This window comes from Ixodes scapularis, unplaced genomic scaffold (genome assembly GCF_016920785.2).
Source record: "Ixodes scapularis isolate PalLabHiFi unplaced genomic scaffold, ASM1692078v2 ptg000060l_1___fragment_1__unscaffolded, whole genome shotgun sequence".
Taxonomy (NCBI): domain Eukaryota; kingdom Metazoa; phylum Arthropoda; class Arachnida; order Ixodida; family Ixodidae; genus Ixodes; species Ixodes scapularis.
This window is the reverse complement of record NW_024609901.1, coordinates 372336-395379: the sequence shown is the minus strand read 5'-3', so window position 1 is coordinate 395379 and position 23044 is coordinate 372336. Positions and strand designations below refer to the sequence as shown.

At 44.4% G+C, this 23044-nt stretch overlaps 1 protein-coding gene and 1 pseudogene across 1 annotated transcript; one reads left to right on the top strand and one right to left on the bottom strand.

Annotated features, from left to right (window-relative positions):
* Positions 1–2686: 2686 nt before the first annotated feature.
* Positions 2687–3616, top strand: LOC120842136 (annotated as a pseudogene).
* Positions 3617–13561: 9945 nt separating this feature from the next.
* LOC115330860 lies at positions 13562–22446 on the bottom strand. The gene is made up of 4 exons (XM_040213163.1): positions 21042–22446; positions 19433–19693; positions 17446–17706; positions 13562–14352 (listed from the first exon to the last, which is right to left on the bottom strand). The coding sequence occupies exons 1-4, from the start codon at positions 22444–22446 to the stop codon at positions 13562–13564; spliced, it is 2718 nt and encodes a 905-aa protein (XP_040069097.1).
* Positions 22447–23044: the final 598 nt, after the last annotated feature.

The window sequence follows — 23044 nt, the reverse complement described above, 5'->3', positions numbered from 1 at the left end:
TAAGCACCAGGTGCAGACTATGTACGGCGTGCGGACTATGCGCCGGGTGCAGACAATCTAAGCAACGAATTTCATTTTTGACAACGAATTTGCCCCTACAGACTATACACCGAGTGCGGACTATCATTCAGATCAGATTTTATTTCCTCAAAGGTATCCCAAATTGGATACATTACATGAGGGAGGAATAAGTACAACATTCATTGCACAAAGAAACAAAAAATCGTTCACTGATCGCACTTTACAAAGGGGATTTACAATTGTCGCGAAATTTATTAGTATCAGTTTCATGGACAATCTGAGCGGGTAACGAATTCCAGTCAGCAGTATCAAATAAAAAAGGGGAAATTTTTAAATCGTTTAGTTATGAAGAAGAGAGGCTGAATTTTAGTGGATGCTCGCGGCGCTTTGAAATGTAAGATGGATCTTGGAGATAGAGGCTACGAAATTCTAGTCATGAGTAGTAGATGCCATGAAGCAAAACAAGACGGGCTAGTTTGGTTCTAATGGTTAGAGGTTTCTACTCCCGGCTGGTTTTATTATTTGCGACACTCGAGGTTTGTGAATAGTCATGCATGATGTAGCGTGATGTTTTCTTTGAACATATTCGAGCTTGTTAAGAAAGTATGCTTGATGAGTCCACCAGACGATGTTGGCCTATTCGAGTTTTGACCGCACAAATTCTTTGTAAGCGGTTTGTTTGACTTTCTAGGATGAGTGGATAAGGTTGCGTTTGATTTATCTGAGCATTTTACGTACACTTGAAACGCTGTTATTGACATGACCGTCTTAGGTCAGGTCTTTTGAAACAATTCTTCCTGAACACTTGTATGTTCGAACTTTTTCTATGTTTTCGTGGTTAATGGAATATTTCCTTGGCGCGGAAGAAGGCTGACTGGCAAATGTCATAAGTCTTGTTTTGTTTGTGTTGAATCTCAGTTGCCATGTGGTGCACCGAAGTGAAATCATGTTGAGGTCTGGCTGTAGCAGTGCTTGATCATCTGGGTTGGTGATGCGCCGGTAGAAAACGCAGCCATCTGCAAAAGGTCTTAGGGAGGATGTTAAGCTAAGAGGCAGGTCGTTTATGTAAATGTGAACTAAAAGCGGACCCAATACGTTGCCCTGTGGGACTCCGGACTTTACTGATAATTTACAAGAATTACTTTCTCCGAGATATGTAACCCGTCTACAATTTTCAGGAAAAGTGGCAATCCATTATATGATAACAGAATCAATGTTGAGCTGAGACAACTTCTACAACAAGCGTTGGTGGCGTACGGAGTCGAAGGCTTTGGCAAGATAAATAAATATGGCGTCAGTTACTCTGGAAGAGAATGTTTTCGCGCAAATTAGTAACGAAATAAAAAAGTTGCGTTTCACACGAACATTTTTTTCTGAATTCATGTTGGTTAGTACAGAATAGGTGACGGGCAGATACGTAGCTAATAACATGGGAATAAATGACATGTCCCATAATTTTGCAAGTTACACTTGTTAATAAAATTTGTCTATAATTACAGATATGTTTTAATCACCAGATTTGAAAATTGGTTGTACTTTCTCAAATCTCCAATCCGCCGGAAGGTACATTAGCTCTGCAGATTGCTCGAAAATGGGATGTAGTAGATGGTCAGATATGGTTCGTGTTTCCTTTAAACGTTTGGAGCATATATCGCCTTCGCCAGGTGCAGAGCTTGGGGAGGGTACGAAAAATAGGCACAAATCACACAGTTTTACCAAACATTTTATCTCGCACGCACCGTTCTTTTTATGCGCCAAAATGTTTCTTCGTATAAAGCTGTGGAGGGAATGTATAACCAAATGTATTTCTGGGAAATTCTTTCTTCTGCGTTTGTTGATGTGTCAGCCATTTAGAAAAAAAACGGGACTAAACGTTTATTAAGTCTACTTCACATTCCACAGCTCAAACGCAGCTTGACTCAAACTGTCGCTGATCGTTAAAAACACAATTAAAACTAAATAACACACAAACTCGCAGCATTCGACTTTGTCTCTCTGCCATTCCTGCAGTTTGATATGAAATTCGAGTATGTTATTTTTGTTTTCACCATGCTCCAATTATGATAGCTTTTTTTATACTCTTTAAAGGAAAACATGATTCCCGCCTATTTTGTAGGCATCAAACAATGTCAGACTTGACGCAGCTTTAATAAAAGCTTTCCACTGATTGCAGGTCCTAATAGACTCGTCACGCACAACAGCGCTTCAACACGCACAAAATAATAAAAAAGAACACGTTATTTTTACCTTTAGCATCGAAGTACCAGTAGCGACCACAGCTTTGCACCACGAAAAAAAAAGTTAACTCGAATTTTAAACTAATGAACCAGAAAATGCAAATAGTCAAAGGGCGTGCGTTGCCTTTGTTTAAAAAGTGCCGGCAACCACGAGTGGCTTATTCCCTAGATTTAAAGTAAATTTACTCGTGCAGATTAATATCCCCGAGATTGTGTCAGCGCGTGCGTCCCCATCCAATCAGCGACATGATGAAGGCGCAGCTTTGCTCCGGTTTACGGGCCGCGAGCTACCATCCGCCACGCGCTCGTCGACCTCAGTGTTTCCTGCTGGGATCAAGATCACAAAGGACCTCGCTCGTGCCACGCCATCCACAGCGACATCAACGGAAGCGCCTACAAAGGGATCCCTCCGGCTACAGCCCGCCAGTGAGCATGGAAGCTTTGCAGCGATGAGGTGGCTCATGTTTTTCGTCTTCCCCTAGGTTAGTAGTCGTAAACCTTGCCACTGTTTTAGGTCGAATTATGTTTGCCTAGTTGTGCTTCCGTGCCCCGGAGCTTTTATTGAATCTTTTAGAGCGTGTATTGAATCTTTTAGAGCTTTGTTGCTTTTGTTGTCTGGGGATGTAGAGAAGAACCCAGGCCCTATGAGCAAGCAACAATAGGATGCATTCCTTGCGCTTGTGCAGACGGTCGCGAAACTTCAGAGTAGCCTTGCTCTTCTGCAACAACAGGTAAACCTACTAACACAGAAAAACATAGAAAGCGAAAAATCTGCTTCCACTCTAGAAGAACGCGTTAACAACCTAGCAATTGAACTCGACTTACTAAAGCAGAAGGAAACCGGTAGCGTCACACCTACCAAACCTCAGCTTACTAGAGCTCTAAACGAACTTCCGCAGCTGAAAACTCGTTGTGACGACACGGAGGGCAGATCCCGTCGTAACAACCTTCTATTTTTTGGCGTCACTGACACCGATAGGGAACCGTGGGCCCAGTCCGAGGGCTTGGTAACCGGCCTGTGCTCCAGAAACCTAGGCGTGAATCTCGAATCAAGCAAAATTGAAAGAGCGCACCGCTTGGGACCGTCCAATTCACAGACATGTCGCCCTATAATTGTGAAGTTTTCACCATTTAAGGATAAAGAGGGCATTCTTTCGTCAACATTTTAGCTGAAAGGGACACGTGTAGCCTTCAGTGAAGATTTCCCTATTTTTGTCCGACTTGCGCGCCGTCTCCTTCTGGATTTTGCCAAGCCTAAAGGCACGACTTACAAGCTGCGTCACGATAAGCTGTTTTTAGATAATAAGTGTTATGCATATGACGCCGCTGTTGGTGCCGTGAAGGAAAGAAGCGCATAGCAATGCCAGCGTTCATTTCGTTTTCCATAACCCAATCAACCTGCAAAACGACGTGATATCTGTAACAAACCTTCTTATCATTCTTTTTTATTTACTAACGTTAGAAGCTTGATACCAAAAAGAGATGATGTGATTTACTTAGCTGAGGCATGCAACGCAGATTTCCTTGTGCTTACCGAGATGTGGCTAAACCCCGATATATCAGATACTGAACTTTTTCCTTTGTGTCCAAATTTTCGTGTGTATAGGTGTGATAGATCCGCTGTGAGGGGGGGGGGAGGTGTGCTTTTGGCTATAAAAAATCAAATTCCGTCCCGGATTATACCGATCCTTACCGTCTTGGAGGTTGTATGCGTGTACTATCGGGGAAAAATGAAATGCGAACAGAGGAGTGCGTGGCTCGCGGTACAGGCTGCGCCGCCTGGAAGTGAGCCTAGGAGCGAGGGTGCGTGGCCTACTCCGACGTGTTCACGCCCCTCCCCCTGCGCTTCCCAATCTTCAGCAGTGCTCCTCTTAGTGCGCTGAAAGCTATCACCGCTATCTTTGCTGGCTCAGCGCGTGCGGTGCAAAGAAGCTCGCCGCACTCGCCAAGCAGGCAAAGATAGCGGTGACAGCTTTCAGCGCACTGACAGGCGCGCTGCCGAAGCTGGGGGAGCGCCAATCGAAGGGCGTGAACACGTTGAAGTAGGCCACGCACCCTCGCCCCTAGGTTCACTTCCAGGCGGCGCAGCCTGTACCGCGAGCCACGCAATCCTCTGTTCGCATTTCATTTTTCCCCGATAGTACGTCGCTACGACGCCCCCCGTAATAGTGGCTGTGTGCTATAGACCGCCAGATAGTGATAAAGAATTTGTTAACAAGTTATATAAGTGTCTTTCTGAATTCACAACTAAATGCCCTAACGCCTTTGTTACTCTCTTTGGTGATTTCAATTACCCGAACATTGACTGGTCTGCCCTCTCTTCTAGTTGATCATTGTCTCAAGAATTTATAGACTTTTGTTTACATTTCAAGTTTTCAAATGTTATCACTCAGCCTACTAGGATTACTAATTACTGTAGCAATATACTCGACTTATGCTTAAGCCAAGACCCCTCATTCTTCAGTAACATCACATAGTTACCCGGCATTAGTCACCATCTTGTCATCGATTTAACTCTCTCTCTCTCTGCTCCTCGCAGATCACATTACTGCAAATTCATTCGCAATTACGCGAGAGCTGATTACGCATCAATCAACTCGAACCTCGAAGAATTTTATCATACTTTCTCAGTTAAATTCTGCTAAAGAACGGTTAATGAAAATTGGACTCTATTCAAAGATAAAATTATCTACCTAATCGAACGCTTTATTTTACTGACCCGTATTATATCTGATAACACTAACCCTTGGTACAATAAAACAATTCATAGTCAATCCAATAGGAAAAAAAAGACTCTATAAGCGGTCTAAGGCTGTCAACACTACGGCTTTTTGGAACGCCTACTACGAATGCGCTTGGGCTTATAAATCAGGAATAAATCACGCCAAAACCAAATTCTATAGTATCGACCTCCCCAACATACTATCCACGAAACCAAAGAATTATTGGAAAATTAGCAATCCGGCACTTTAACTTCCTTTGGAATTTGTAGATGACGACGGACTTCCGTTGTCTGATAAACACGGCGCTCTTGCTATTAACAATTTCTCCTGCTCCATCTTTACTAAGGTGGACTTACTAAATATTCCCGACTCGTGCCAATCCACTCACCCTCTCATGGATCCTATCGTAATTGACCGTAATGGAGTACTTAAGGCTATAGATCAACTAAAGGTGTCCTCCAGCTCCGGAGATGACCAAATTAACTCTAAGGTATTAATAAACACTAAACACATTTCTTCCACTTTCCTCTGCAACATATTCTCTCAATCTCTTAAACTCTCCGAAGTACCACCAGATTGAAAAGTTGCTAACGTCATACCCGTTCATAAAACAGGCGATCGTCAACAAATCAGCAACTATCGTCCCATCTCGCTCACCAGCGTTTCATGCAAACCCAGGGAGTACAGTCGCTACTCTAACCTAAGAGACTCTCTAGACTCTCATAACCTCCTTTTCAAGCACCAGCACGGATTTCGCAAGTCCTACTCATGCGAAACTCAACTAACAGCATTTCTAACTGACTTTACTCAAATTTCGACCCCAATCTTTAAACTCACGCCATCTTCATTGACTTCTCCAAAGCATTTGACAGGGTCCCTCATCAACGTCTTTTAATGAAACTAAGAAATATTAATCTTCACCCCTCAGTAGTCAATTGGATTTCTGAATTCCTCACTAATCGCACACAGTACACTTCTGTTAACAATATAAAATCTACCACAAGCACACTAAAGTCTGGCGTCCCTCAGGGATGCGGTCTTGGCCCCCTTCTTTTTTTAACCTACATTAATGATCTCCACCATGGCATCACTTCTGAAGTACGTTTGTTCGCCGATGATTGTGTCATATATAGACCCATTCATTCACGCCACAATCAGCTAACCTTGCAAAACGATCTCCAACTTTTAATTCTGTGGTGTCATCAATGGCAAATGGCTCTAAACTATAATAAATGTAAATCGCTATCTTTTTCCCGCAGTTCACATGTTCTATCCTCCTCTTACTACCTTTCTGGCATCCCAGTAACGCTTTTTCATCGTATAATATCTAGGAATTCATCTGACATCTGACCTGTCATGGACCACTCATATAACAACTGTCATCGCCGATGCTAACCGCACTCTCGGATTTCTTCGCCGTAACCTCAGACAAGCTACATCCTCCGTAAAACAACTAGCTTATACTACCTTGGTCAGAACTAAACTAGAATTCGCTTCTTCCATATTGTCACCGTGGCAGGCATACCTAACGAACAACCTGGAATCCGTTCAAAGCAGGGCCCTCCGTTTTATTTATTCCGACTATTCCCTTTACACAAGCATATCAGGACTTCGCCAATCAGCTAACCTTGACACTCTTTCTCACCGCCGCAGGGTGTCTCGTCTTTCTCTTCTTCATCGGATCTTTGATTATAACAGCCCTCTCAGACAAGTTTGTTATCACCTCCTTACCGCATTTTCCCTCGTCTCGACCATTCTTGTAAACTCCGTCCGATTTCATCGTCAACCGTCACTCACCAAATGTCTGTCTACTTTACCATTGACATTGACGACTGGAACTCACTGCCTGACGTAATTGTTTCCTTATCTGATACTAAGAAATGTTCTAGAGCCATTAGCTTATTTTTTCTAACTCACAACTAGCACAACTAGATTACAGCGTGTTTTTGTAGATAAATAGTTTTGTTACTTGTTTTTTTTTTAAGTGTTCACTTCCTTGTATAATGCCCCCTGGGCCTTCAAGGAATAATAAATGATGATGATGATGATGATGATGATTACTGCCTGCAAAGCCGCGAAAACACGAGCGGTGAAAACGGGTGCCGCGCGGCAGTTCCCATAGCAACCGGTGCTGGCGTCCCTACGTCACTTCAGCGCGGCGCCGTGTTCGCTCGGATCTGGTCAATGCAGATAATGCCGCACGGTGCGCCTGTTGTGCGCATGTGCGACGAGCGGCCAGCGGCGACTGCCGCGTGGCGCCCAGCTACAACGGCTCATGAGTTTCATGCTCCAAGAGTGAAGATTCATAAATCCGTGGGGGAAGGTTCATAAATCAAAAAACTTTGAAAACCCGCAAAAAAAAAAAAGAGCGTGCAAGTTTAATATCTTTGTTTGTTTTGTTTTGTTTTGTTGTCTACCTTCCATCTGTAGATCTTCAGAAAAAGAGGGGCTCCTGGCTGGTTTAACTTTTTGCGTTCGTACGTACGGCGCATGATTTGTTCGCTTACGGAAGCGACGAACCTGCGCGAGCTGGGCTGCGGAAGTCGCACGCGGGGCTGAGGATTCGTAAATAATGTAAGAGGCAAACCTGCCATTCTGTTTAGTATGGCGCTATGTAGCGACTGAAGCAAGAAACATTGGGTATGCCTGGAAGTGGTGGTTGCATTGTTCGAACGTGAGCTATTACTCTGGTGGCGCCGTTTAGTCTAGTGCCTGAAGCAAGAAATACTGGGTAGGCCAGGAAGCCGTGATCGCATAACATTCCAGTGTTGCATAAGCTACGGCTCCGGCGGGCCAATCGGAACGTGACTACGTGTCGCCAAAGTGCGCGTTACATCAAATAAGTATCAGGCAGTTCGCTGCGTCATGCTTGCTGCTCCAACGTGTGTGCGTTTCGCTCGTATACGTAGGGCATATCGAAGCCGTCGGCACGCGATGTGCGGCTTATCGTTTGCCCTTTGCCAAGTTACAACGAGACAGGGTATATCTGTGGGCTCTCTCTTTCTGCTAACGCCGCTTCGCCGTTACCGTCTGGTTATAGTGTCTATAGTCCATGTCAGGTTCAAGGCCTCTTAACACATACAAGGCAGCGAAATCTTCGCACTGAATCATCGCTCGAACTTGCTCGAACCGTGAGTTTGGTACGAAAGAAGCTAGATTTGCGTCCATCCAATAATCATTCCAATCAGAGCTCGACTATCTGGCATCCCCGCATCATCCGATCTTTCTCCTCTCCCTCTATTTCTACCCGCATAATTTCCGATAGAGGGAGAACAGCAGGGAGAGTCATTCGAACGCCTGACCTCTAGCACCAGCACGTTGTCTTTCGCAGTGGTATGGCTGCGCGATATCGCTCGAGGCTCATGAGACTTCGAAGCGTTATCGACGGCAGGAATCTCGAGCAGGACCGGAGGGTGAACGATTAAAACTCCTCGCCACCCTTCTCATGTTGTCAGTTACCGTAAAACCTACACGTGTCAACCCCCCCCCCCCCCTCCAAAAAAAAAAAAAAAAAGTTCAGCTTTTTTATTTTGGTGAAGAAAAAAGATTAGCGAAGCTGTACTATGGTGGGAATGAGGTAATAGACCGCCGCAAGTCGGCAAGCCAGAGTGGAAAGGCTCGAAAGGTTGTCACCATCTATAAGCAACGGCGGCAACGAGACAACCGGAAAGCCGGATGTCTGGTTGCCGCCGACATTTATATATGGCTGAAGCTGTCCAGAGTTCTGTTGTCATCAGGTCATTTGAGGACGGACACAATCCTGGGGTAACTAGCACTTAAAAGCTCCGCTCTAAGATGCACTCAATGCATTCACACTTAAATCAGTCATACTGTGAGAGTAAATGACACTGAAGAAAGACGCGAGCGGTAAACTTCCGTTTCATTTTTTTTTGTTTTGCTTTGTTTAGGCAGGCGGTTTCAATGAAAGGGAAGCTTTCCCTTTCACCTAGTATAGAACTTAAGCTCATGTTCTCAATGACGTACTTTTATTTTCAATCTGACAGGGCTGCAGTACGTAAGAGAGGAATACATCTCTATTTTAGGTTATAAACTAAGTTGCAAAGTTGGAAAGCTGGCGTGCGCGGTAAGCTCATGACAATATAAAATTGTGACTGTCGTCTTTTATCCATAGTTGGCGACATGTTAAGAAACTTGAGGAGAAGCTCCTCTCACTCATTCCCATTTTGCGGTGCGAACGCCAGAGAGGATGCGATGTCCTCTCGATCGATTGTTCTGCTAAAGTACGAAGGGGTTGGAGCGGCTTCCGCTCAACTCTTAAACCTTCATCGCCTAGAATTATTGCGAGATTTCCTCCACCACGGCACATGGTTGAAAAAACCCCGGGATTTTCTCAACCATGTGCTTTCTGCTGCGGCGTGTTGGTCGGCTTTGCATCAAGCAAGGTTACGCATGCCTGCCCGCGTGCTCGCATGCTTGGCGTGAGTTTTTGGAGCCGAGCGGCGTGAGCTTCTCGCTCTGTTGTTTCCGTCGGGCAGTCAGTCGGCCTGCAATTATGTGTGAACCTTGATTTTCGATGAGATTTCTTTGAAAAATGATTTGACTTATGACTCTGCAAACGACATTGTCCACGGATTCACAGAAGACGGTGTTGAACGGTCTTTCAAACAGATCCTTGGTTGTTGCGTCGTGCTCTCTGGAATTTCCAGGAGACAAATTCAGCCACTTGCATACATTGTTGTGCACACTTCAACACCATTTTCTATTATCCGCAGTCTCCTCATTTCTCTCATTGCAAGAGCTTAAGACTAGCTTCACTTTGGTTTGTGATTAGGGGGATTAAAACGTAAACTTGGCCAACCAACTCATGTGTCTGTGGGTAAGCCGTATTTTTTTTTAAAGTTGATAACGAATATGTTTACTTTATCTTTGATGTTCCGCACATTATCAAAAAAACCAGGAACAATCTCCAAGCACACAAATTTTGCATTGCAAATGAGGTCATTGAGTGGTCCCATATTGTCAAACTTTATCGTTCTAGCCATGAGATGAGGTTGCGATTGGCTCCCAAACGTAATGAGAGACACATTTTTAAAACCCTTTCAATAACATGAAAGTAAAACGTGCCGCACAGGTAATGAGTGCCTCAGTCTTTCTTGCAATCCTATTCATTGTTTATGCCAAGGAGCTTTCTGAGGCAGCCATGGATACCAATACCACCCATTTCTGCGATAGAATGGACAGCTTTCTAAATAGCTCACAATTCAAGAAGACAAGGCAGAAGTTGCGTCATGCTATTTTGAAAGGAGAATCTGAGGTATTTGATTTTCTTCACCTGGAACTCGGATGGATTCCTGCATGGAAGTTCGAAAGGAGGGTGCAGTCACAAACCATCATAGGGTGGCACGTTACTATAAACAGTGTCCTCATGCTCTGGGAGGAGCTTTCAAACAGCCATGACTCTAAGTTCTTAACTACACGACGCCTGCAGCAAGACCCACTTGAGGACATTTTTGGAGCTATATGACAAATGCATGGCTGCAATACAAACCCAAAGGTGTGTCAGTTCACCTCAGGTCTCAAACAGATAGGGATAAAGGAACTGCTCAAAGTGTCGAACAATGGAAACATGAAGGATGACAAGACTGACTTCTTCAAGGAGTTCCCAATATGTTTGCATCATAAAATTTCAATTGCAGGCAATGTGGAATGTCTTCCAATTGATAACTTCCCGCCACTAGAAAATATTTCTGAGCTGACATCAGACATCAGGGTTAACGCATTTGATGACTCGTCCACTTGTTACGTTAGGGGCATTTTGATCAAACATTTCCTTGAACTGACAACCCACAGCTGTGGCTGTTCTCAGCCGCTGAGAAAGAGTCTGAGAGCTTGACCAGGCCTCACCAGCACTTTCTTGTGCTTAAAGCATATCACGTGCCTTGAAAGCTCTTAGGGAATCTAATACACCATCCCAGGCTGCCTTGAATTTCATTCAGCAACTAGAAAATCGCTTTCTTGCCCTAATAAAGAGCGTGGTACATTTTTGAGGTGTGTGTGCTGTCTTGTATTGCACACTTTCAGATCTGGGTAGTTTTGGCATTGTTCAGAGTCCCACAAATGGTTTTTAAAAATGTTTTGCAGCATACCCCTACTGAAAAATCTCATATAGTTCTTATATAACTTTATATAAGAAGTTATATGAGGAGTATGAGAAGATATAAGAACATATGATGCCCATATGAGGAGCGCCAGTCTCTTATAAGAACTATATGAGGAAAGATATTTTGCTTATATAGTTTTATGAGATGGATATGAGAACATGTATTTTCAAATAAGAGTTTTATCATATGCCATATGAGCCATACAAGAAAAAGAAAGTTCTTATACGGGTCAAATGTGGAATAAGAAACTTATATAAAATCATATGAGAAAAATTGCTCCTCATAAGTGGCATAAAAAAAAAAGTTTGTCATCCAAAGCAAATGAGAATATTCGGGTTTCCTATATGGCATATGAAATTTTTTTCTAACAGAGCCAGATCTAGACACCATCATTTTGACTGGAATTCGGCCCCTATCCGTCAATGTATTGATCTCAAATGATATTAAACTGGAACTGTAGTTATAATATGCAAGAAAAAAACACTGAAAGTGTTTCTGCTAAAACATTCCCATTTATCTGTTTTGCCATGGGAGGTTTGGCATTTAGAAAAAAAAAAATCCCCTTGGTCCTGCGATTTTTATGGGAAAATGTCATCTACATGCATATAAAAAATCTGGTTATGTTTCAGGACCACCTCAAGTTTCGTGTCATTAAATCGAAGAAGCAAACCTACGTTATAGAAGAAACTCGAAATATTTACTCAGAGTGAATATTTAAAACAACTCAAATAATAACCTCTGTTGAGGTTCTGTTAGATATCCAACCTTGAAAAATGGCCCACGAGGACACTTTGTTATAACACTTCGCAGCAAGTTTGTATAAATGCAGAGACAACTGACCTTCAATTTAAAATTCCTTTTCGTGGCCAATTCACTTCTGCAACTAGGGTCATGCAGGAAGTCAATGCCTTTCTAGGCACTATGGGGTTCTAATCATCAATAAAGGCATTGTTCTGGTTCGTCATCGCTAGTTTCTGTGGCTTGACCGCTTGGCAAGACACAGGCTACCCTAATATGGCATCTGAGCAGAGCATCTATATGATATGTGCTTCAGAGCTTCAGGTTCAAAATGGCATACATAGGTGTGAGAAAGGAATGTTTGCGAGAAGTCATTATTACGTATCTTTCTGAACATGCCACATGAGTGGCTAACTACCACTCAATAAAAAGCATAGATTTGTGGTTCATTGCAAAGCAGGGCTTTTTATTAGGCAAACTTATCACAGCAAATAAAAAGCAAACTACTAAGCCAAATTAGACAAAGATTATGGAAATGTAGCATTGCTATATCTTGTCTCATCCTACAATGGACTAAAGCCAAGGCTAAGAGCTGCGATGTGCGTATACAGGCGCAACACACCAGATGGATCCAACTGGCTCATAGTTGGGCCTAGCGACTCGTAGCTTTGGCTTTAGTCTATCGTAGGGTGAGACAAAGTATAACTGCATTCAAAACGACATACCCTATAACATTGAATAGATGGCAAGAGCATATGCAATCGCATTCAACAGGTGAATTTAAATGAAACGCATTTAGAAAGAAAAACACCAAAAAACAAAATTCTGGAAAAAAAAAATTATATCTGTCGGCACAACCACCTTTAAATCATTTGAAAAAGACAATAATTAAAAGCCGCAGCTTCTTAAACACCCAAACATCTTCTCAACAAACGTGGCACAGCAATAAACCAGGAATATGAAAAGAAATATCACACATGAAAATTACGACACCTCATTGACAGACAAAAAATGCTGATAAAGCAGACCAGGCTCTGGTCTGGACAGCAAGCGAAAAGCTGATTAGAAATACATGTTTAAAGGGGCGATGCAACGATTTTTGTATTTTGCACAAAAACCGCTTAGAACGGATCCCTGACGTTAATGACCTGTGAAATACCCGTTCGTTTTTCATCACACACAATCGAAGTCGCAGAAAAAAACAAAGAAAAACGAACAGAGTTCACCCCCTCAACTCGCAGCCAGAACAAGCGGCCACGTTATCTGGAGCCGATTATATGTCGCCAATGTTGATCATAGCCATGAACTGGGGGTGGCAAGGCACAGGGCATGCGCTGAGTTCCAGACATTGTTATGGCTCGGCTGTTGTCGTCATTCCAGCGATTGGACACGGGCCACTACCCGAATCCTTCTTGAGCTATCGATTATCACGAGCCCAAATTGAGTGTCCACGCCATGCTCGGGTTCAATCTATGAGCCGCATTAAAATATAGTAACTAAGCAGTACTGCTACCGCCCGGTTACGTCATCAGGTTTTGCGAAGGAGAGATTGAATGAAAACACTCGATTTTGTCCTCGAAATTAGAGCGCCACAAAGGAGTTCCTTGGTCAGTGGCGTGGCGTGCGAGTATTCTTGAGTCCCACTAGTGCCAGTAAGCTTGCGTAAAGTGAAAAACATTCCAATTGAATATCGTTGCACCGCCCCTTTAAGGCATGCAACCTAGTCGCGCTCAATAATGTTAGGAAGGAAGCAGATATATGACCTCTCAGGTGAAAACTTAATCTGAAGGCACACCTGAGACACAGCATGTGGCTTCACTACAACAAATGTGTCGTGAGGCACAGCGACCACTTCCCTGATGTGAGGGGGGAAGATGGAGCCACCATCTTTGAAGGTGAGTTCTTTGCACAGTAGCACACCCTCATCACTACCACAACCCCTTATATGAAGTGCCCTCCAAATGATGACAACCCTGCCATCTCCACACTGCACAACTGTCGAGTTGCTTTTTGTAGCACGTGTGTACTGTGCAGTGTGGCAGAGCTGTCCCGATAGCACCAGTCGCCCGTGCTCGATCACAGACGATGGGCAGAAGCCCAAGCCTTCTTGGAGCGCAGCAGACTCCTCTCTAGAAAGATGACCCGAAGGCATAGCATTGCCAAGCATGACGCCTCCGTCAACATAAAACGCTTCTTTCAAATGGCTGTGGCCAAGCACCCTGTTGCAGAACAGCCTCGTGTCTGCTGGAAGCAGTTCATGACTTAGTGCTGCCTCCAACTCTTGCGACATGACTGCCCTCTCTACAACCTGCAGAGGAACTCCCTTTGCCGCAGTTATATGACGCAAAAGTCGGCCATTGCCTGCCTCAAAAGTGAATGCCGAATTTGCCCACAGCGGCCCCATGTGTCGGACGGAGTTGGCCAGGTGCAGCAACTGATGCATGTTAAAAGTCATGGCCGTCTCCCCGTAGAGCTTTGGGACTCGTGCCACGAACTTCTTGAGCAGCTGTTCTGAAAAGAGCAACGTAGAGGTTTTTAAAGCAAAGCATAAGAACATTTAGAAATAGAATAATTGTTCATAGAGCTAGGACCTTGAAGCTCATATACTCGCACATGAATCTTTCTTATATAGCTGGGAGGACATCTAAGCGTCTTTCGAACTGAATCTTCTAACATTCTTTTATATTACAGGAGCATGTTCCCAGGAAATGGCATGAACTAGAGCTAAATAATTTTTAAGTTTCACAACTTGCTGCAGAGAGGCAGCATGATAAAAGTTGCCAAAATAGCTGCAGTTGGGTGGCTGCATGGGTAACTACCATACTCTAGAAGAATTGAAGGTTGGGCTAGTATGTAGTTATTCATCCTGATTATAAAAGTGCACAAAAAATGTGGGCAAAAAAGAAACGTATGACAGACAAGCACTCACTCGCAACTGGCCTGAGAGACAACATAGAAAATAAATTCCCCTAGCTCCCCTTAGACCAATCTCATCAGCCAGTTTAGGTACGCCACCGCTGCCGCAATGCATGGGAGAAACTTTCTTTCTTCACGTCCAACAGCCCCGTTGGGGGTGTGCGCAAGCAGGGCGTGAGGTGCCACGAGGGGCCTCGTGCACTGCAGCCTGCTTTTAGTGAACTGAACTTATAGCAGCGTTACTCAAGCGTCGAACGGCTGGTGAGATTGTTGTATTGCTTGTAAAAGAAAAACCTGCTGCCTTTATTTCTTCAGTTCATTATTAAAACTTTTCCCCACAACGTGGAGGCATGATTTGTTAAAAGTGCACTAAAGATGTTTCTGAGATTGTCTGTTCTTGGTGATAACTCATTCTACGGGCTGTAAGCGTCGTGAAATTCCAAAAATTATGTCCATGCGACGTCCATTTTGCTACTAAAATGTGATTGAAGTTCATGCTACGCCCCTTTTTGAGCAGAAGAATCTAACCAGGATGCAAAGCACGGAACCCAGCAGAGGCGCCGGAGGCGTGACAGCGGGCGCTCATCTGTCAACCATCTGTCAGCAGACTTGCGGTTCAAAATGGGCTCAAAAATGAATGGCAATTAAATACACTACACCTTTTATTTTGAGAGTTTCAAACACTGTCAGGCCACCTTTAAAATGTCCAGTGTATTTTTGAGCATAGATGGAGGTAACTGTGCTTTGTGAAAACAAACTCAAAAGTAGGAAATCCATATTACGATAAAAACAGTCTTCTAACATAATTTTCTTTCTCAGATTGAACGCCTATTTGATTAACTTAGCTCGTGCAAGCCCAGTTTGCACTAGTTTATAAGGAAGACTGCAAATGTTTGAACGTCATCAGTCTACTAACAATTTCAGAGCCATTTCAGAGACACAAACTTGCACCTGAAGTTGCACTCTGATGCAACTTCCTGCCATTTTTGGCTAAAGCAGGTTCTGAATCTTCTACATGCAGTATCATTCATGGGCCATCTGGAAAAAGCATCTTTCATGTTTTGCAGCGTCACTTGTTGAGGGCTTGTGCAAACCTTTGTTCTCATTACTTTCTCTGTGCTTGGGCCTGCCTGCAACTCCGTTGTTTCAGAATGGCGAGCCTACGCTATCGAACCTCACAATGTTGAATCTGTATTGGGATACAGGATCTGATGACAGTGAAAATGAGAAATTTGCAGTTCTAAATAATGGTAATGACGAGTAGTTACCACCTAAAGTTGCTATATGCCGTGTTAGTGTACCCTTGTGGCAACGGCGACCCTCCAGAAATATGTTTTTGTTGCCCGAAAACCATCTCCACCGACTTGTTCTATGACAGCCAGAGGAAACAGCCTCTCTCACCACTCCATTTCGTAGCGACACAAGCGAACAGTGTGCCATCTTTGTTTTCCCCATCCGTCAGCGCTGTCAGGTCGTCGCTGAAACATGCTTCTACAAAGTGTCTGTCCGTTCGACAGACCTAGGATTACCACGGGACGACGTTCATCAGTAACAGTGATTGGAAATATTGAAACAAGAAGTACTTTCTGCTCCTTTATTTATCGAAATGTTCTTCACTTGCTAGTAGATTGGCTAAGCCCAAAAGGGGAAAGAAATGACGTTGGTACTTCCAGCAGTTTCGCCGGCACATAAAGGGATTCTGCGTTTTGAGTTTGCATTGCTCCTGTGAAAAGGTTGCACTTGGACTGTGTGTAGCGTGTAGTGACCTTGAGTAGCGTGACGTTTAGCTTAGCTGGGATTGTTTAAAAAACAAGTCCGAAGGTCGTGCTGCTACTGTCTCATAATAATAAACATTTTTCAATGCTGTCCGTTTACTTTTCCAGTCTTTTGTGATCGCTGCGTGCGTAAAGCACTTGTGTGAAACATTGTCACGTGGCAGCCACAAGATCATTTTCTCAAACCTAGTACAAAAAGGTTTTACTGGTGGTGGAAGGTATATGCTCCAGCCATTAAACAATGTCTTGCGGCGCTCGCTTTCTTGCATGCATTTTACCACATCAAGCGTTTCCGAGAAAAGCCAACATTACTCTGCATGCCTTCGTGACTGGTTAGAGGCGTGGGACGTTTTTTCTGGACATTTTAAAAAGTAAGATTTTATGCATTTTCTTAACATTTTTGTTTTTGTAAAAGTAGTTGTTATTGAGTTTTGAACATTACAAAACAAAGAAATAGAGTTTGCAAAGTGTGGAAACAACAAAAAAACAATGCCTAGTTGGCACGGCCCCTCCGAGGAGCAGCGCCACGATCCCCACTGGCATCATCTGCTATGACTTTCAACATGGGTTCGGTTGTCAGCTCGCCATCCTCCTCTTCAAGGCGGCAGAGACTGGTTGAATGTAAAGTCACTATAAAACGACGGTACGGATGTCTTCAGAGACGCTGCAGCGCTTCGCACATACCATTGGAGGGGGTTATACATCTTGGAGTCCTTTTTCTTGCTTGATTTTAATTTTAATTTGCTTATAACTTCCGATATAATGCAAAATTTGTCAAAAAAATTGTTTCTTTATGTTACTCGTTATCTGAGGTTAACCTGATCACAAGTTTCAAACCAGTAAAAAAATCATTGAGGGGCTGTTTAGAAAGAAAAGCAAGCTTTCAATTTTCTTTAAAAAGATTGGCTCTTACCAGCACAGTTGATCAGTGATGGAGTGATCTCTGTCCGAAGCAGGATGTGGACGGCCTGAGAAAGCCGAGAAAAGTGCCTCCAGTACCGGGAGGGCAGGACATCAAGGGTGCAGGGTAGGCAGTAGTACAGCAGCCACAGCCGCCACTCACTAGCTTTCCAGAATGCCCTGTCAGCAAGGGATCTCGGGAGGCGGGTGAAACAATGAGGAGGCTTGATGGTGAGCAGCCGTTCATTTAGTGTGCTGAGAACCGCTGGGCGACCTGCATTGAGAATTACAAAAAATAAAACCAACATGCTTTTGAGCAATGGTTAGTTAAACAAAATATTGTACACACAAATTTCCAATGAAAAAAGAGTCATCCATTCAAAAAGCAAATGTGAGATTATCACTTATCGATATTACTACTGTATTTTTTGAGTATACATGTTTAACAGTTGATGTTGTGCAGGCTATCTAAAGCTGCAGATTATGCAATAAATTGTTTCAAGATCCCTTGTTTTTACTAGACCGGTGCGGTATGTGTGTCGTGATAACAATATTTTCTGTCGAGCTCATGTAAGCAACACAAGGTCATACTGTCTGCGTATGTTGCCTCCGATTTAGCTATTTTCTGGGCGACACGTTGTTCACTTGCGTGCGCCCAATGGAACAATGTAGACCAAACTAAATCTTGAAGACAAGCTCTATCATTGACCCACAAATGAGGACCCCAACTCCTTACGAAGTCCCCAGAACATGCAAGCAGCAACTGAAGTGCATCGCTACGCTATCTGCTGGCGGCTCACTTGGTTTCGAGACCACAGAAAAGCACATGCCCATCCGACTGTGCTTGCCCCAGAGTCTGGCACAACATGCTACTCAGTGGCCAGTGTGATGAGCATCTGGTATGGATGCCACCAATAGAGATAGCGCTTGCAGTTTTGTGGTGCATACCGCCAAGCAGGTGCGCCCAGCTTTACAATGAGCTTGGCTTATTGCTCAGAAACTTGCCATGACTTGTTGCTTTATAGATGCCATTCAGAAAGAGTGATACTCACTATATCTCAGTTTCAAACAAATAGCCAAGCTTGCAAAAGGTACATGCAGCAAGAAAAATAAAAGAAGAGGAAAGAAACACACAGTCTGAAGCAAACCTCAGTTCGATCTGGAGCCGAGTGCGCCTACTCAGCATTATACACTGCAAAGCTGCAAGCACTATCTCCAGTAGTGGTATCTGTAGCAGACACTTAACACGGCGACTGGCAAAGCAGCACCTTACTATAGATTCTGGGGCAAGCCCCGTGTCGCACAGGAGTAGATGAACACACATGCTTGCAAGCACTTCCATCACCTTTCTGTGGCCTCTGAACCATGTCGGCAGGTGATGCAATGATGCACTTCAGCCGCCATTCGTGCGTTTGACACATTTTGCACTGGCAGCTTGAAGGTTCTGCGGCACGTCCACAAAGAGCCCGGGCGTGCTCACTCAGTTCTCTCCTGCCCTGCCCTGCCCTGCCCTGCCCTGCCCCCCCCCCCCCCTCCCCCCCCACCAGACATGGCCAGACAATGGAAGGTTTGCTTCCCGTCTGAGGAGTGGGAACGGCAACCGCGCCACACTGAGGAGTATAGACGGAGAACCACAGAAGAGAAAAGCAAAACACAGGACCATGCCTATTATGCATGAGAGGCAATTTGTATGTGCCAATGGTGTCCCCACGTGTACAAGAAAAAGGCACAAAGAAGGCAGCAAAGATGGGCCGAAGATGCTTCCTTCTAAAGCGCGTGTTCCAACAAAGCAACAGCTGCTGCTGCCAATCACAGCATGCTTTGAGTCGTCGCCCCCCAATTTTTAGTTTGCTCTCATGTACTCATGATTAATTGTAGCTACTTTCCAGCAGTATTTTCAGTATTCACTAATTCAAACGAGCCGTTACAAGAGAAAGAACTCTCTGGAAAAACCCAAGAAAAGAAAATTTGCTAGTAGTTATCTTTACGAAAAGGCTTACCAATGTAGAATCTCTGCTCGGAATTTGACGATCCTAGATGGAGCTCTGTCAACTGCTTTGTGACACCGAGTAGCGCACAGTGCATGTAATCAACAGGGTACCCCCAGACGGGGTCGAAGTTGGGCACACTGGCAAGCGCAGATGGTCCTTTGATGCCTTCTACAGGCTCCCGGAATCGCTCTGCAAGTTTTGCGTCCCTTGATATGGACTCCGCTGTTCTCTCAGCCGGCTCATCCTCTTCTTGCAGGTAGCGTATGCATCCTGCAAAAATAAGAAGGTGCAATTATAGCATATGAATCTCATCATTGTTACTGACAATTCCACAGCTAACACAGGTATCTCAAAAGCAAACCTTTTATCTGAGACACCAAAACTCCCATGAATAGACATATAATAGGCAATGCAACGTTGTGGGTTTTCATTTTACACACTTTGCACAACAATACTGGCACAAGCGTGATACAAGTATACTCACACATAATACTACTGAGCCGCCAGTCTCACTTTCGCTACATAATTTCACGAGTACACATACAATATTCCATTCCTTCTAGACTTTCCGAAACGTGCTTATGCAGAGCATTCCTTTTTCTTTCGATCAAAATTTCTTAAAAAAGAGCGCTAGAGTTAAGTGAACGCAGTTTTCACTTTGTGTTTGCAAGGCTCGGCAGATATTAGATAAGACGATAACCGTCACAGAACCAAAATCCGTCAAATTTTTAAGTGCTTTATGAGCCATGTTGTAGTTTCAGTTTTAAAGGCAGTCAAAATAAGCTGGCTTTTTGGAATGCTGGTCGGAGCGGCAAAAATCCCGCATCGGGCGCCCTTGTCTCGATAAGTCATTTAATCTGGGACTGGAAGACTGCCGCAATTTCATATGCGGGGGAGAATGGTAAAAAAGAAAAACCACAAATGTAGGGTGAACTTAACAACCTTCTTTACATGTCTGGCTGTAGGGTTTGATGCACCATCTAAGAGAGTTGTGTGCCATTCATTGTCTCCTTTTCGTGTTGAGAATAAGGGGGAAAAAATTGTTTTAATTTTTTGTGAGTTTTGTGACTTGCTCTCTTTCTTTTCATTCTTTTTTCCAGCAAACTTCAAAACTATGAGCCATCTTCGCAAATTCCATGTCATAATGTGTCAAGTGACCTTAAACAAAAAAAGACAAAAACAATGGCTGGCGTGCGGCTCTCTCATATGAAGCATTAAAGCGAACAGGCTGATGTACAAACAGTGCCACCAGGCTCGCCCTAGATGTGCCGCTTATCATTATTACCGTCCCCCCCTGTTCACGAAATCACAAGAGTCCTTCTAGCCTCGCTCTCAATGGAGTATCGCGACGGGCATGCCTCATATGGGAGTTTTGCCACTCCGGCCAGCGTCCTGACGAGCCAGCTCATTTTGATGCCCACTGTGCTAGCACCTCATACATAAAAAATATACATAGCTTGAACTGATGTAATTTGGTCTGCCATGCTGGTTGCTAAACTTCAACGCTTGACTGTTTTACACCATAGAAGTGGTACTTTGAGGCAAGCAATAAGAAGCAGTAACCCCCAGCACTACACAATTATGTCAGATAAAGGAGATGTACAGAGTGCCAGCCTACCTGCCACATGCTCCCCTTTGATCAGACACCATGGGCATCCAAAATATCCAGAATACAGGACATGGTTCTGCACCGCTGCACGTGCAGGAGCGTCTGCACAGCAGCAGATCAGGTGAACCTGTGACTTGTAGTCTGCTGTCCAATACGTCCACTGGATCGGGTCCATGTCCATCACGGCATCAGCAAACTTGCTCACGAAGAGCTTCATGTTGGGGTGTTTTTTCCCGAACCACAGTCCGGCAAGAGTTGTGTTGCGGAACCGTTCCTCTGGTGGACGTTCACTGACTGTGAACTGGATCGGCCATATGGAAGAGCGGGACGACTTGAACACAGGGCTCCCGTCGGTATTTACGGTTAATGTCAAGTCTCCAGGCTTCACTGCAGCGGCCTCCTTGAGGTTTCGGTACACACAACCACTGGAGATGTCCGTGACCGATGAGCTCGAAAGCGACGTCTCAATGGCGTCAAGATTCTGACTGAGAACCTCTTTAGTTTTTGCGATTACGTGCTTCACTTGCTGACTGATATCCAGAATCGTGAAGTAGCTGCGTCCTGCTTCCTCGTCAGCTGGAATGCTGCACACAGTGCACGTCGACTTTCCAGCGCCGTCATCTTGAAGAAGCCCAGAGCAGTTTGCACGCTCACAGTAGTAGTACTTCTTTGAAACTGTGGATGTTTTTTGGCTCCACAGCTTTCGGAATAGGTACTTGCTACCTGGCAAGACGTTCTGATTTTGGCCAAACATCTTGTTTATTAGCTTCAGAATGTCGTCCAGCGCACCCAATGTGAAATTGTGTGCGTGAACTATTGACATGAGCATGGCCACGGCACTCGCTTTAGTCGTGCTGGAGTGGGGCAGAGTTGACGTGCCGAATTGGGCGAAGCTCCTTCCCATTAGATCTTCACGGTCGTCAGAAACAAAGTCTCCAGGAGCCCTGGAGCTATCGTCATCTTCCGGTATGAGCTCTTCAGTGGAGGCTTCGCACGACGGCCCAAGACTGTCAGAATCTCCGAAGTCTGACAGATCGTCCCAGTCTGATTGTGGGTCAGCACCCCCACCGTTTTGATCTTCCCAGTGGTGTTCGTCTTCGGCCAAAGACCCGGTCGATCCAACGCCATCATCGCCGGGGCGCTGTTGCGAGTTGTCGACAGCGATGCTCTCCGGCACTAACCGCTGCTGTTCGTCGGTTGGTGTTGCCGGTTGCTGCAAGCTAACGCCTGGCGCTGAGTGCCCCGGTGGGTCAACAGATGGGACGCTTAATGCAGCTGCGGAACCCAAAGCAGATTCGGCTAGGCGTGCTTTCTTTTGGTGGTGGTAATGCCGCGTAGATTTCGGAACGACGTACTCCGCACCCTTTTCGAGGTACTTTTTCCTTCTTGTCGGTCGGCCGGTTAGGTTCTCCATTTCAACTGTTACCAGAGAGTCATGTCGTGGTTCAGTCCTTCGGATGCGCTGTAAACATGGAACTGAAGCCTCGCAAAACAATACGAAGGCGGGCGACCGACACAAGGGAAGATACAACACCGCAGCAGAACCGGAAACCGGAAAACCTAACAACCAGGGACCGGCTTGAGCCTGGATTAGGTTGGATCCGTGGGTCGAATTGTACACATATTACGCAGATCAAACAATGTGCCTAGTACATACCATTAAATAAAATTACGAAGCAAAAGTTTGTATAAAATAATAATTTAATATAATTCGCTGAAGTTCAAATTGGCCGATATTTGAGCTTTCGTTAACACCAGGTGTCCACCTAGCTACACCGGCGTCACTGTTGTTCTAGAACAATCTGTTTAATAATAACGACTTAAATAGTTCCTTAAATTTTTATTTAATACTTCTGAGTTCAGCAATTTTCGTGGTAGTATAAATTGTCAGCACTTCCCACCTTTAGCCGATAATTAAATTCGCGACTACGGCAACTACAACTTGGCCACATTGATAGTTTTTTTTTTTTTTTTGTCGCTTCGTTGGCTTCATTTGTTCTTTGTTTCAGTGT

Bases quoted from the DNA above. Each gene is read 5' to 3' on its own strand.
- LOC115330860 (XM_040213163.1), bottom strand. From the start codon at position 22,446: ATGGAGAACCTAACCGGCCGACCGACAAGAAGGAAAAAGTACCTCGAA. The intron at 17,707-19,432 runs GTAAGCCTTTTC...TTCTCAATGCAG, and splicing joins CGAGCAGAGATTCTACATTG to GTCGCCCAGCGGTTCTCAGC. The intron at 14,353-17,445 runs GTAAGAGCCAAT...TGCTCTTTTCAG, and splicing joins ATCACTGATCAACTGTGCTG to AACAGCTGCTCAAGAAGTTC.